The sequence below is a fragment of the Bombina bombina genome, chromosome 6 (assembly GCF_027579735.1).
Source record: "Bombina bombina isolate aBomBom1 chromosome 6, aBomBom1.pri, whole genome shotgun sequence".
In the NCBI taxonomy this organism is placed as follows: domain Eukaryota; kingdom Metazoa; phylum Chordata; class Amphibia; order Anura; family Bombinatoridae; genus Bombina; species Bombina bombina.
Window position 1 is genome coordinate 429,933,796 of NC_069504.1, and position 16,490 is coordinate 429,950,285.

At 38.6% G+C, this 16,490-nt stretch overlaps 1 protein-coding gene across 2 annotated transcripts in view; it reads left to right on the top strand.

Moving 5' to 3' along the window:
• Positions 1-16,490, top strand: part of KIF3A (kinesin family member 3A) — a 132,564-nt gene that overhangs the window by 27,606 nt on the left and 88,468 nt on the right. For both annotated transcript variants that reach the window (XM_053717183.1, XM_053717184.1), the window contains exon 7: positions 11,037-11,234. In XM_053717183.1, the coding sequence (XP_053573158.1) occupies positions 11,037-11,234 (198 nt within the window). The remainder of the gene's footprint in view (positions 1-11,036; positions 11,235-16,490) is intronic.

Here is a 16,490-nt window from a genome sequence, read left to right on the forward strand (position 1 = left end):
AGTTATAGGGCAATAAGTACAAGTAGCACTTTGCTATTTCCAAACCATTATTTTTCAAAATTAGCGCTAGTTACATTAGAACACTAATATCTTTCAGGAATCTCTGAATATCCATTGACATGTATATATTTTTTTTTAGTAGACATCCCAAAGTATTCATCTAGGCCCATTTTGGTATATTTCATGCCACCATTTCACTGCCAAATGCGATTAAATACAAAAAATTGTTAACTTTTTTACTAATTTTTTCACAAACTTTTGGTTTCTCACTGAAATTATTTACAAACAGCTTCTGCAATTATGGCACAAATGGTTGTAAATTCTTCTCTGGGATCCCCTTTGTTCAGAAATAGCAGACATATATGGCTTTGGCGTTGCTTTTTGGTAATTAGAAGGCCGCTAAATGCCGCTGCGCATCACACGAGTATTATGGCTAGCAGTGAAGGGGTTAATTAGGTAGCTTGTAGGGAGTTTGCAGGGTTAATTTTAGCTTTAGTGTAGAGATCAGCCTCCCACCTGACACATCACACCCCCTGATCCCTCCCAAACAGCTCTCTTCCATCCCCAAACCCACAATTGTCCCCGCCATCTTAAGTACTGGCAGAAAGTCTGCCAGTACTAAAATCAAAGCTATCTTATTTTTTATTTTTTTTTGAGCATATTTACATATGCTGCTATGTAGGATCCCCCCTTAGCCCCCAACCTCCCTGATCCCCCCCCAAACAGCTCTCTAACCCCCCCCTGCCTTATTGAGCGCCATATTGGGTACTGGCAGCTGTCTGCCAGTACCCAGTTTCAAATTAAAAACGTTTTGGTTAATTTTTATTTAAAAAAAAAAAACCTATTTTCTGTAGTGTAGCTGCCCCCCCACAACCCCCAACCCTCTCCCAGATTACTAATTTTATTTATATATCCCACTGAGTCTCTCCCACTTATATCTCCTCCATGTTCCATAGTGTAGGGTTCCCACCCTCGTGCACGCGCGCACCCACCCTCGTGCACGCGCGCGCGCTCCCGTGCACGAGCGCGCATTCTGGCACGCACCCCACACGCGATCCTGCCCCCCTCCTCCATTGATCGCCGCCCACCCGCCTCCCTTGGTAAGCTCCCACCCACCAACGAATACTGCGATCAATGGCCGATGCAGAGAGGGCCACAGAGTGGCTCTCTCTGCATCGGACTGCTCAAAACTGTTATTGCAGGATGCCTCAATATCGAGGCATCACTGCAATAACATGAAAGCGGCTGGAAGCGATCAGGATCGCTTCCAGGGCTTTCAAAGACCAACGACGTACGGGGTACGTCCTTGGTCATTAACTGCATTTTTTTGCAGGACGTACCCCATACGTCGTTGGTCGTTAAGGGGTTAAAGGGATATGAAACACAATTTTTTTTTTCATGATTCAGATAGAACATGCAATTTTAAGCAAATTTCTAATTTACTCCTATTATCAATTTTGTTCCCTACTCTTGCTATCTGTATTTGAAAAAAAGGAATGTAAGCTTAGGAGCCGGCCCATTTTTTGTTCAGTACCTGAGTAGCTCTTGCTAATTGGTGGCTAAATGCAAATCAAACAATAGTAACGCCACATAACAAATCAAACATTGATAGCACCGCATAGCAAATCAAACAATGGTTATGCCACATTAATTAAATTGTGGTAGTACTGCAAAACAAATTATATATATATATATATATATATATATATTTATATATATATATATATTAATTAATTAAAATTAGGGACAAAGGAAGGGAGGGAGAGAGACAGAGGAAGGGAGAGAAACACAAAGAGAGGGAGAGAAACACAAAGAGAGGGAGGGAGACACAAAGAGAGGGAGGGAGACACAAAGAGAGGGAGGGAGAGAGAGAGACAGAGGAAGGGAGGGAGAGAGAGAGACAGAGGAAGGGAGGGAGAGAGAGAGACAGAGGAAGGGAGGGGGAGGCATGGGGAGAGACAGAGGAAGGGAGGCATGGGGAGAGACAGAGGAAGGGAGGCATGGGGAGAGACAGAGGAAGGGAGGCATGGGGAGAGACAGAGGAAGGGAGGCATGGGGAGAGACAGAGGAAGGGAGGCATGGGGAGAGACAGAGGAAGGGAGGCATGGGGAGAGAGACAGAGGAAGGGAGGCATGGGGAGAGAGACAGAGGAAGGGAGGGAGGGAAAGAGACAGAGGAAGGGAGAGAGACAGAGGGAGGGGAGAGACAGAGGGAGGGGAGAAACAGAGGGAGGGAGAGAGACAGAGGAAGGGAGGGAGAGAGACAGAGGAAGGGAGGGAGAGAGACAGAGGAAGGGAGGGAGAGAGACAGAGGGAGGGAGAGAGAGAGAGGAAGGGAGGGAGAGAGACAGAGGAAGGGAGGGAGGGAGAGAGACAGAGGAAGGGAGGGAGGGAGAGAGACAGAGGAAGGGAGGGAGGGAGAGAGACAGTGGGAGGGAGGAAGGGAGGGAGAGAGACGAATGGAGGGAGGGAGAGAGACGATGGGAGGGAGGGAGACGAAGGGAGGGAGGGAGAGAGACGAAGGGAGGGAGGGAGACAGAGGAAGAGAGGGAGGGAGGGAGACAGAGGAAGAGAGGGAGGGAGACAGAGGAAGGGGCATTATGTATAAAACTTTGAGAGACTATACACTGCTCAGTACACACAGATCATATTATAAAAAGATGTATTAATGTATTGCAAAGCTCTATCACATACACAGGGAGATACCCCTAAACAGTTTGTTGCAATATTTATGGCTTGAACAACAGTGAACATATCCCAGATCTACACTACTTTCTGGAATTGCAACTTGCCCTGCAGTATCACTTCAGTTAGGCATGAATCAACTTTTTCTAGCCTCACACTGGCTATTCGCCTGAACAACACTAGGCTATCCCTGAAATTAACCTTCCCAGGATCTCAGTTGTTAATTGGACTATTGTTGTTTTTTGAGCCATAAGCTATTGAACTCAAGTGGATGGACTGTAGACACAGGCCTGGCCACTGGCCAGCCAGGCCAGTAGGCCAGGCAGGGACCCTGAGGGACGTTAACATACAATCAATTATGCCATAGCTTTAGAGGCTGGCCTGGCACCTGCCTGCTTAATGCTTATTTTGGGTCTGGTTGGGGTTTATTATAAAATCAGTAATAAATAAGTCTATCGGTGCCGGACCCTCCCTTCTCGAGACCCCCACCCCACGGCCAACCACCTACTATCAATCAATCTGTGGACAGACAGTGACAGTGCCCCTCCAGCCTGAGCCATTCAAGATTTAATTTTCCTACCTGTGCTAGTTATCACTCCTCGGTGATGGTCGACACTGGACCTGGACAGACAGTGTGTGAGTCATGAGCCTGTCACGCGGTGGAGACGTAAGGCGGCCGTGGCTGTATGAATCCGGAGTTGGACCCGCTGCTCTTTCCCTCTCAGAGTGATGTGAGGCAAGTGAAGTGAGCTCCACCTCCGCGCGCCTCGTCACCAATCCTTCACTGAGCTCTGACTGAGAGTCATCTGACGTGATAGATACACGGACTGGTCACAACATGCACGCGCAGTCGGACCTCCCCCATAAATGATCCATTATTAGCAAATAGCAATATGCCGGGCCACTGTGGTGGGAGCCGGGAGGGACAGTCAGGGGGGGCGGCAGTGCGGCACACAGCTCAGCAGGTCATCACTCACTCAGGTCTCCCATCTCAGCTCAGGAATTTAAAAAAAATAAAAATGCTTTTTTTTTTTTATCATCATAGGCTGCAGACTGTCGGCACTGCTCTCAGCGCCCTACTGCTGTTGCGCCCTAAGGCAGCTGCCTAAGCTGCCTATTACTAAATGCCGGCCCTGTGTGTGTAGGAAATTTCTGACCCCATACACGAATAGATTTGCTTATTTCCAAATCCGACACTATATAAATCACATTCTACAGAATTGTGGGACGTTCTGGGTTACCTTGCCTTTGGCTCGCACTATTGCACAGTTTCAAACACATAATTTTGCCATATCTTCAATCTATAGCGAGCTGATGCAAGTCAAAGCCCTTACCATGCTATCGCACCTCTTTAACATCTGGAATAAGAGACTGTCCACCATATCCTCTGGGAAAATTATACTGGATAGCCTTACCCTCACCTGGTCCGCGACTCTAGCAGCTGACCTTAGAGAATCGCAGACACGGGTTATTTACCAGGATTATTTTACCCCCAGTAGACTGAGTAAGTGGAGAAAAGATTTTTCAAATGTATGTGGTAAATGCTCCCTGACTTTTTGCACTACATCTGGTAGTGCCCCAAGATTCGTAGATACTGGAACCAGGTCTTTTTCTGGCTCTCTAAAATCACAACCACCTCCATCACACTTACGCCCATACAGGTGTTATTCCTAGATCAGTTACCAATTCCAAGACAAGATTGGAAGCTTCTCATTAATGTTATACTCTTAGCGAGGAAATGTATTTTTCACAAGTGGCTTCATAGAGAGGCACCCTCCATTATGCTTTTGAAGCAAATGATGTTGAAATCTTTGTTGCGGGAACAATGTGATACTCCATTTGATGTTAAAGGGACACTGAACCCAAAATTTTTCTTTCGTGATTCAGATAGAGCATAAAATTTTAAGCAACTTTCTAATTTACTCCTATTATCAAATTTTCTTCTTTCTCTTGGTATCTTTATTTGAAATGCAAGAATGTAAGTTTAGATGCCGGCCCATTTTTGGTGAACAACCTGGGTTGTCCTTGCTGATTGGTGGATAAATTCATCCACCAATAAAAAAGTGCTGTCCAGAGTGCTGAACCAAAAAATGCTTAGATGCCTTCTTTTTCAAATAAAGCTAGCATGAGAACGAAGAAAATTTGATAATAGTAGTAAAATAGAAAGATTCTTAAAATGTCATGCTCTATCTGAATCACGAAAGAAAAAATTTGGGTTCACTGTCCCTTTAATGTACGAATAACTCGTTTTATTGTGAAATGGAGACTTTTTTTGTAAATATTTAGATCTCCCAACCCAAAGGCAGATACTTTACGCTTTTAAAAATACCATTTATATGTTGGAAGCGAATCTACGGGGGGACTGGAATATCTGGTCGGATGTTTTGGAACGTGAAGGGGGAACGGGAAATATGTGATTCAACTATCATAAGTTTAATGATGTCTTTTATCTAATTCACTAAGTATCCTTATAGCTAGAAATGTAAATTACTGCAGTATATGGCAAGATTTGTTTAAGACTTTTGATTCTTCTTTTATTTATAAAGCCCCACCCTAGGGCCCATGAGCAGCCATAGGGTGCTTTAATTTTCAACTGTTTAATAAAAAAAATATTTTTTGTTATGAAAATTGAAAAATTTTACAAAACTGTTCAATAGGCAATGTAACTGTCTACCCCGAGTGAGGGGTAGAATCTTCTGGACGTTTAACCAACTATTGACTATGATTAGTGTTTTCCTTTTTTAATTCTTAACTGCACGACCACGTAAGTGGACTGTCGTGATCCTGTATGTTGGTGATTATTTTTGTTTGCCTATTGACAATAAAAATATTTGAGAAAAAAATAAATCAAAATGGACCTTCACTTTAAGGAGCAGCAGTCTTAAGACTATTAAACAGCTGCATTAGGCACCATTCGGGGCATGTTAAATCGGCCCAAATGTTTGATCTTTTTTAGACTTCTACAAGCATCTTCATCATTTGTGTTTGCAACTGAAAATTAAAAAGTACTACAAAATGTATTTAATGTACGCACTCCTAAAGGGAAATTACAGTTCACAAAAAAACTGCACAATGTAAAAAAAATGAAAGTCTCATGTTGTTGCTCACATGATGACCACAAGTGCCTGGACAAACAAACCTGTTAATGTATACTCACCATTTTCCAAAGAAAAACATGTGCTGCCAATGGAAAGCTTGCCAGAATACTTCAGGATGCAACTATGTTCTGTACATAGCCTCCTTTTTTTATCTGCATCTTGAGTTTTCTTTTTGCCTCTCGGAATATGGTTGTGCAGGATGCAGCTGAAGGTATAGTGAAGGGTTAACTTTTCCCTTTAGGCTTTCTGTCTCATGCTTTTTGTCTCCTCATGCATGTCTGCCGCAATGGAAGGGTGTTCCCCAGGGATATATGGAATAGGAAAGTGCTTTCAGCGGGTCCTTACCATTTGGAGCATTCTGTTTCAGTATGATTTTGGAGCAGCAAGCAGAGTGGCATGTTGGGTTACGTTTCCAGGTGTTCTCTTCTCCTGCTACATTGTCTCTCAATGCCTCTGCAGCATAGTTAAAGGGACAGTCTAGTCAAAATTAAATTTCATGATTCGGATAGAGCATGCAATTTTAAGCAACTTTCTAATATACTCTTATTAACTATTTTTCTTTGTTCTCTTGGTATCTTTATTTGACTGTAAGCTTAGGAGCCGGCACATTTTTGGTTCAGAAGATGGGTAGAGCTTGCTGATTGGTGGCTACATTTAGACACCAATCAGAATTTGTGCTACCCAGGTTCTGAACCAAAAATGGACCGGCTCCTAGGCTTACATTTTTGCTTTTTCAAATAAAGATACCAAGAGAACAATGAAAAATAATAGAAGTAAATTAGAAAGTTGCTTAACATAGCATGCTTGATCTGAATCATGAAAGTTTAATTTTGACTATACTATCCCTTTAAGTACTTTTCATGTGTTGCTAGGATTGTGTGACGGTATTTTGAGGTCAGTCAGAGGTTTTTTACTGTTTGGCTAGTTTTAAGCAGCATATAGGTTTCTAAAGGGACAGCAAAATCGAAACTACTTTCCAATTAATTTAATTATCTAATTTGTTTCATAATATTGGTATCCTTTGACAAAAGGCATACCTATATGTAGGATCATGAGCAGCAATGCACTACTGTGAGCTAGCTGTTTATTGGTGGCTGCATATATGTTTCTTGTCATTGGCTCACTTGATGCATACTTTCAGTAGTGCGTTGCTGCTCCTTATCCTACCTAGGCTCCTTCAACAAAGGATGCCAAGAGAAAGAAGCAAAATCGAAAGTGTTATTACATTTTATGCTGAATCATGAAATAAATGTCTCCTGTCCCTTTAAGAAGCTATTCATGTGCAAGTAAAGTTTATGCTTTCTGTAGTAATACATATTTTGCCGGAATCATAAATAATTTTGCGATTATTGTATTGCTGTTATTTTCTCAGAGAAACCAGTACATTTGAATGTTCATCTTGTGGTTTAGAGATTGATGATGTCTGTAGACTGGTGCACCCATGAGAACACCCAAAGGGACAGGTTTATGATCAATTATTCTGTTTTCATTTCCTTTCAAATGTTTGCTTTAAGGGACAGTCTACACCAAAATTGTTATTGTTTAAAAGGATAGATAGCGCCTTTACTTCCCATTCCTCAGCTTTGCACAACCAACATTGTTTTATTAATACACTTTATGACATTTAAAACTCAGTTTCTAAGCCGCTACACAGTCTCTTATCACATGTTTTTTTATTAGTTTTTCACAACAGGAGACTGCTAGTTCATGTGTGCCATATAGATAATATTGTGCTCACTCTAGTGGATTTGTGCAGGAACCAGCACTAACTGGCTAAAATGCAAGTCAATAGATAATAAATAAATAAATAGCCCTGAGATAAGGGGGCTGTTTCCAGATGCTTAGGTACAAGGTAATCACAAAGGTAAAAAGTGTATTTATATAACTGTGTTGGTTGTGCAAAACTGAGGAATGGGTAATAAAAGGATAATCTATCTTTTTAAACAATAAACATTTTGGAGTAGACTGTCCATTTAAATAATATTATTTCTAGGTGTTTGCAATTTGCTTTGTTAGCTATCCCCAGAAATGTGCAAACGCATCTAAATTTGTCATGCATTTGTTGCTTAGTAGCGTAGACTGATATCCCCCCTCTTGTTGTTCTACTGAAGTATTGCATCCTCTTGTGAATGTACCTCTTCACGTTTCTGTTTGATAAAGACTGTGAGTTGTGCTTCATTTTGTTTCTCTGATCAGGCCAAGGGTTTAATTATGCAGCCCTCCCTCCTAGCCCAGATTAGTTTTTCCATCCTCTTTGTTTAGGCGGTCTCAACACTTTTTCCCCTTTCTGTTTTGCAAAATAGGGAGCAGGTTAATGCATCCATTTCCAGACTATCCCATTGCATTATTGTTGCTGACAAAACACTTCTTTGATTCAGCCATGGATAAAGCTTTAATATTTGCTTCATCTATAGACTGGCCATTGCTAGTGATGCTTTAATAGGCATTATGTGGCTGGATCCTGCAAAATTTTATTTATTCAGTCATCCAGTAAGATTACATTTTTGGCAGAATTAGCTCTGGCAATGTTGTCCGTAGCTTGTCTTTTTGTGATGTGCTTATTCTTCATCTGGTCAGCTGCAAAAATGTTCAAGCTTTGTTCTAGTACAAATGATTTAATATATTAATATGTTTGTAAACTAGAATCCATCATTAAGAATATTACTGTGAGAAAGTGCTTCTCTTCCTTAGGGCCCGGAATCTCTAAAACTCTCTGGTCTGGCAAAAATTGTCAAAGAAGTCTTGTCAGTAGAACAAGGTCCCTGAAAGAATTTTTGAAAGGCACATTTTTAGCTTGAGAATCGCACCATGCAGGGTTCTGGATTTGAAGAAAAGTAACCTATTTTCTAATATAACGCTAAAAAACAATTTTTGTGTGATTTCTTTTCATGCCAGAGGGTTTTTGATCATCGGCCCTTATAAAGAAAAGCATATTTATGTAAATACTCAGATGAAGTATTCTTCCTTTTTTATTTAACCAAGCAAAGGCTGGAAACTTACTTTGAAGTGTGTATCTCCCAAGAAGTTTCAGTTGGCGATGCCCAAGGATGTCAGCCAATCCTTTTTTTTAGGAGCCAGGTAGAGTAACCTTTTACCCTGGGATCTAAAAGTTCTCTATTGTGGCAGAAACTTTGATCTTTGTGCTTCTCTAAACGCAGCATTATTTTATTGGCAATTTAATCTGGTTTTTGTCTCACCTAGAATTGCTTTGATCTTTGTGTTATTCAGTTCAAATGACTGAAGCAGAATATAATAATTTTGGCATTATAGAGACCCTGGCGAAGTCTATTTTTGGACATGGTCAGTGTAGCTTTTCAGAATTACTGGTTACTTTTTACTTTTTTTCTCATGATGTCCTTGTCTTCACCAAGGCTGGAGAGCACTAGCTCTGATAGCTTTGTTACTTAATTCCATATCAGTTCTGCATATATTTGTTTTACAAGATGATGTTAAGTTTTTTTTCATCAGTTTCTTAACAATTCAGGTCTCTGCAATTTTCAATTATCTTTTAAAATGATTGTTTAATTTTTGGACGGATTCATCATGTTTCCATGAATCTTGTTCCTCCTTTGGATATGCATTGTGTTCTTTTGTTGTTTGCACGCTCTTTATAAACCTTGTGTTCTTTAAATGTGTTTACTTATATGATACACTTTCCTCTTTCTATCTCGTTTTTCATTAAGATAATACATTAGGACACTTCTTTTATTGGTGGTCAGTTTTTGAAATGTTAATAACTGTATTGTTTCCCCTATATTTATTAATTACCAGAATGATTGGGATGCTCTTATTTTGAGAGCTGGTGTGATTAGAGCAATTAGATATATGAAAGCCACTGAGGATAAAAGGAAGATTGATACTTAAAGGGACACTGAACCCAAATTTTTTCTTTCATGATTCAGATAGAGCATGAAATTTTAAGCAACTTTCTAATTTACTCCATTATCAAATTTTCTTCATTCTCTTGGTATCTTTATTTGAAATGCAAGAATTCAAGTCTAGATGCCGGCCCATTTTTGGTGAACAACCTGGGTTATTCTTGCTGATTGGTGGATAAATTCATCCACCAATTAAAAGTGCTGTCCAGAGTTCTGAACTAATAAAAAAGCTTAATGCCTTATTTTTCAAATAAAGATAGCAAGAGAACAAAGAACAATTGATAATAGGTGTAAATTAGAAAGTTGCTTAAAATTGCATGCTCTATCTGAATCACGAAAGAAAAAATGTCAGTGTCCCTTTAAGCTGTATTCCACTTTTGGAAGGCAATGAAAAATGTATGAGGAAGAAGTGTTTTTTTGCACTTTATGAGAAGAGACAGAAGTCGGTGATATTTAAAACTTAAACGTATGCAGTTTTAAAGGATAATTATTAATATTAGCTTTTTTTTGTAGTGATTTAAATAGAATTGTTCATGTACACTATTTTGGCTCTTTTCAGGTAAATGCAAAGAAGGCCTGGACTATAGGTGTATTTTTTTTTTATCTAAATTAACAGAACTTCTAGCAATACATTTGTTTTTATTGACTTTGAAGAAAAGTGATTGGTATATTTTAGAATGATGTTGGTTATATACTATAGTCCTTGTTCTTAGCTGTTACATTTTTTTTGCTCCATTACATACAATACCCCAATATTTAGAGGGATGTTTTTTTTACAGCATTTTATTTCTAAATTTATTTAGGTAAATGAAAAAAATAAATAAACAATACAGCATAGGCAAATTAGACTGAAAATGATGGACATAAAGAGAATGCATTGTAGAATACATACAAGAAATCACCAGTTCTCAGACATTACTAAATGCTATTGTCTTTATAGCCATTATATTCAAATTTCGATACCTACATTTATTTCTGCTTATAACCTAGGTTTAAATAATTTTTTTTAAACTTACATCTGCATGTAAAATATTGCAAAGGTAGATCAAACTTATATAGGAACAATAATTTGGAAAAAATGTTTTTTGTTTATCATTTTCCCAATGATTGCTTTGAAAATTATAATGTACTTTTTTTTTATAGAATAAATTCATACTAGGAGTTTTTGCATCATTAGAAAGTAACGTGCAAAGCCACAGTGGTTAATATACAGAATTAGTTCACTTTTTGTCAACCATTATGGGACCAAAACAAATTAGAATATAACTGTTACAGCACAAGGATTTTTGAGTGTGCAATGCAATCAAATTCTATTGTTTTTGTGATATTAAAAGCTTTTTATTACAGTAGACGTATTTCTTTATTCTGTATTTCAGGGTTCTGAACGACAGGCAAAGACTGGCGCAACTGGTCAAAGACTCAAAGAAGCCACAAAAATTAATCTTTCACTTTCTACACTGGGCAATGTAATATCTGCTTTGGTTGATGGAAAAAGTACTCATGTGCCGTACAGAAATTCAAAACTGACTAGACTGTTGCAAGATTCATTGGGCGGCAACTCCAAGACTATGATGGTAAAAGTTCCTTTTTTATTTTGTCCACTTCAACAGATACAGTTTGCTGTAACATTTATTTATATTTGCATTAAAAAAAACTTAATGAATTGAAAACAGGAATGATTAGATGCCAAATGCAGTCCCAATGCTTTAATTTTAAGGTATAAATGAACAAATATTATTTGAGCAATGTTTGAATTATTATTTATATTGTAAAATGTATTTTATTTATGGTATTTTAAGAGTGATTTCCAGAAGCAGATTTGGCTTAAATGGACAGAAAACCCAACATTTTTCTTTCATGAGTCTGAGCTTACAATTTTTAAACATTTTTCCAATTTACATCTGTTATTTAATTTGCCTTGTTCTTTTGGTATCCTTTGAATTCCTAAGTAGGCTCAGGAGCAGCAATACTCTGTTGGGAGCAAGCTGACGTTTTTTGGATGAACATACAGTATATGTCTCTTGTCATTGACTCAGCCGATGTGTTAAGCTATTGCCCAGTAGTTCATTACTGCTGCATCAACAAAGGATACCTAGGGATCAAGCAAATTTGAAAGTAATTTGGAAAGTTGTTTAAAATCCTAAGCATTTTCTGAATCATGAAAGTGAAATGTACTGAGAAATTTATGGTCAAGCATGTTAATGAGTCCTAAAGCATGTTAAATGGCCATAATAAAGAAAAAAATATATGCTGTAATTCGTTAGAGCATGTCATTTTAACACCGGTGACTCCCCAACTTTATGTGGATAATCACAAAGTTAAAGTACTGCTCGGGAGCCTCAGAACTCTGCTGGTCCTGAGTGAAAACTGCTGCTGACCAAATCAGTAGCGCTAGTTGCATGACCCAGCTGTAGTGTCTTCTCAGGACAGCAGGTAAAGAGCCGGTCTTTTAAGCCATTCCTGCTGAGCAGATGTTTTTCTAAACCTGTGTTAGCTAAGCTTGTTTTTGTGGGTTTTTTTTCCGTTTTTTTTTCTTAATTCATTTTATGGAAATTCAGTTTTGACAGCTTATTTATTGCCTGTCCACATTTGTATTTGGTTTATTTATTTTGTTCTCTTGGTGCCCTTTGTTTTAAAAGCACACCTAGGTAGTCTCAGGAGCAGCAATGTACTAATGGAATCTACAGATATGGTCAAAAGTATTGGTAACCTTCCACTTTTTAAAAAAATTCTCAATTTTCTCTGAACTAAGTAAAAATTGACAAAAGTATTTGGTATCCACCATTCTTTATTTTGAAAGTAATAGAGCAGAAACTTCACTATTGATTTATGGCTTCACATATTATTTTAAACAGTAAAACAAATGAGAATGGCACTTACAAAAATATTGGTACTCTTAACCTAATATTTTGTAGCACAGCCTCTGGAGACGATAACTGATTTCAGGCACTTTATGTAGCTCTGAATAAGATTTCTACACGTTTTGACTGGGATTGTGGCCCACTCTTCTTGAGCAAACTGCCTCAGTTATCTCAGGTTTGATTGGTGCCTTTTCCCAACTGCGAGTTGTTTGATGGGATTATTTCTGGACTCTTTAAAGGCTACTAATAAATGGTCCAATGTATTCTTCTCATCCAATCTTGAGTGCTTTTTGAGGTATGTTTTGGGTCATTATACTGCTGGAGAACCCATGACCTGCGACTGAGACACGGCTTTCTGACACTTGGCAGTGCATTTCGCTCCAGAATGCCTTGATAGTCTTCTGATTTGATTTTGCCCTGCACAGATTCTAGGCACCCAGTGCCAAAGGCAGCAAAGCAACCCAACATCATCATTGAGCCTCCTTCATGTTTCATAATAGGGATGGTGTTCTTTTCTTTGAAAGCTTCTTCTTTTTGTAAACATGGATGAGTTGTGATTTACCAAAAAGCTCTACTTCTGTTTCGTCTGTCCAAAGGACACTCTTACAGAAACACTATGGATTGTCAGCATGCATTTTGGCAAACTCCAGTCCAGGCTTTTTTGATTCTCTGTTAGAAGTGGTGTCTTACTAGGTTTTCTACTATGAAGATCATTTTAATTCAGACGGCGACGGATGGTGCGACTTGAAATTGTTGCACCTTGAGCTTCACCGTCAGCTTGGATCTGTTTTGAAATTGTCCTTGGTTCTTTCTCCACCATTCAAACAGTCTTTCTTATCACTCTTGGCTCAATTTTCCTCTGGCAGCCACGTCCAGGGATGTTGGCTACAGTCCCATGTGCCTTAAACTTCTTTATAATATTTGCAACAGTGCTCACAGGAACATCAAGCTCTAGAGATGGACTTGTAGCCTTTATGTTGTAATACGTTTTTTAATACTAATGAATCTCCAAGATGTTATACATAGCTGTTCCATACGGCATCTATTTAAACTACGAATATAACACATACCCTTGAGGAAGGGGTGAGGACCCCAAACAATCACTTTGGATTAAAGGTTTTCTTAACTTTAAATCCAGAGAGTGTGGTCTCCATATTGGTATATTGAATACTCCCTGCACATTGATATTTTACTTCTAGTTGTTAGTGAGAGTGCATATGCACAGCCAATGAAAAATCTGCAGAATTCTCAGATACCGTAAGTTGGTGTTTGCTTAGAGGTTCAGAATTTTTTTCTTCAGTTGTTTTAAAAGCCTTTGCAAGCCCAGTTGTACATTATATTCTTGCTTCAGTTTTGAGATTCTATGCACTGATTGCTTGGTGGTTTTTTTGGAACAAGGTATTATCTACATTGGCTTGAGCCTGTAAGCTGGTAACAGCTATGGCTTATTACCAAATTTGAGCTATTTTCGGCAAAGAAAAAAAACCTTATGCTTTCTTATCTAGTCTGCAGCTTTTGATGTTTTCTAGAATAACATACATATTGTCTCTTATTTGAATTTTAAATGTACAGTTTTATGCACTTTCAATTGTTTTGTTTTTCCAGTAGAAGAATGATTTTTATTTGTTTCTTCTGAATTCAGATTGTATAACAGGCTTGTCCAACCTAAAAAGAAGCTGCACCCATGCGGTAAATCGCCATAGAACAGGCTAACATTCGGCCAAATTACGAGTTTTGTGTTATGAGCGGCTCGGGAATAACTTGCACGTTATTTCCACCGCTCACCTTTAATAGCGCTGCTATTACAGGTTTGCAAAAACCCGGCGTTAGCGGGCAATATGGCAGCGTTGAGCTGCATACCGCACTCAAATACCAGCGCTCCTTTGAACTGGTTTTACGTGCTCGTGCACGATTTCCCCATAGATATCAATGGGGAGAGCCGGCTAAAAAAAGCCTAACACCTGCAATAAAGGAGTGTAAAGCTCCGTAACGCAGCCCCATTGATTCCTATGGGGAAAGAAAATTTATGTTTACACCTAACACCCTAACATAAACCCAGAGTCTAAACACCCCTAATCTTCTTTTGCCCCCGACATTACACTTATTAACCCCTAATCTGCCGTCCCCGATATCGCCGCCACCTACCTACACTTATTAACCCCTAATCTGCCGCCCCCAATGTTGCCGCCACCTACATAAATTTAATAACCCCTAAGCTGCCGCCCCCAACGTCGCCGCCACCCCTACACTAAAGTTATTTACCCCTAAACCTCTGGCATCCCACATCACTAACACTAAATATATTAACCCCTAAACCTAACCCTAAGTCTAACCCTAACACCCCTAATTTTAATATAATTAAAATAAATCTAAATAAAAATTACTATCATTAACTAATTTATTCCTATTTAAAACTAAATACTTACCTATAAAATAAACCCTAATAGTTATATTGTATCTAGCTTAGGTTTTATTTTTATTTCACAGGTAAGTTTGTATTTATTTTAACTAGGTAGACTAGTTACTAAATAGTTATTAACTATTTACTATCTACCTAGTTAAAATAAATTCAAATTTACCTGTAAAATAAAACCTAACCTGTCTTACACTAATACCTAACCATTACATTAATTAAATACAATTAACTTAATTACAAAAAAACAAAACATTAGATTTGGTGTAATTAGTTTAAATATTTTGATTTTATTTTTTTTGTGTAATTTAGTGTTTTTTTTTTGTAGTTAAGTTAATTGTATTTAATGTAATTTATTTAATTGTAGTGTAATGTTAGGTGTTAGTGTAAGACAGGTTAGGTTTTATTTTACAGGTACATTTGTATTTATTTTAACTAGGTAGTTAGTAAATAGTTAATAACTATATACTAACTAGTCTACCTAGTTAAAATAAATATAAACTTAGCTGTGAAATAAAACATAAGCTAAGGGTTGATTTTATAGGTAAGTATTTAGTTTTAAATAGGAATTATTTAGTTAATGATAGTACATTTTTTTAAGATTTATTTTAATTATATTAGTTAGGGGTGTTATGGTTAGACTTAGGGTTAGGTTTAGGGGTTAATAACTTTAGTATAGTGGCAGCGGTGACGTGGGGATGGCAGATTAGGGGTTAATAATATTTAACTTGCGGATGGAGTGCGGCGGTTTAGTGGTTAATATTTTTGTTATACTGGCGGCGATGTCCGGAGCGGCAGATTAGGGGGTTAATATTTTTATTATAGTGTTTGCGATGCGGGAGGGCCTCGGTTTAGGGGTTAATAGGTAGTTTATGGGTGTTAGTGTACTTTGTAACACTTTAGTTATGAGTTTTATGCTACAGTTTTGTAACGTAAAACCCATAACTACTGACTTTAGATGGCGATATGAATCTTGGCGGTATAGGCTGTACCGCTCACTTTTTTGCCTCCCAGGCAAAACTCCTAATACCGGCGCTATGGAAGTCCCATTGAAAAAGGACTTTTTGAAAGGTGCGGTAGTTAAGTTGTGATACGGCCATAAAGGTGTGCTGTACACCTATACCTACAAGACTCCCAATACCAGCGGTTGTGAAAAAGGGCCATAACGCTGCTTTTTCACTCATAACGCAGAACTCGTAATCTAACCGAATGTTATTGAGCTAGTTGTTCATTCCTGTGAGTGCACTTCTCTTTGTGTGTATTTAGTCTCCCTAAGGGAAAAAGGAGCAACCAGCCGTGGACTCCCTGCTCAGTGTGCTTAGAGGAATATGGCTACACCTCGCTGATGAGGCCCAATGAAGGCGGAAACGATCATCAGGGGTTGCTGTGTTTCTTGTTCAGAGAGGAATTGCCTGGTATTTTGGCGCTGGGCTGACCGTAATAGGTGGGATCGGACTGATATACTACTCTGTGAAAGCATCACTGGGCTAAAAGAAGCTGCACCCAGGTGGTAAATGGTCATAAAACAGGCTAACAATGGTATTGAGCTTTTTGTT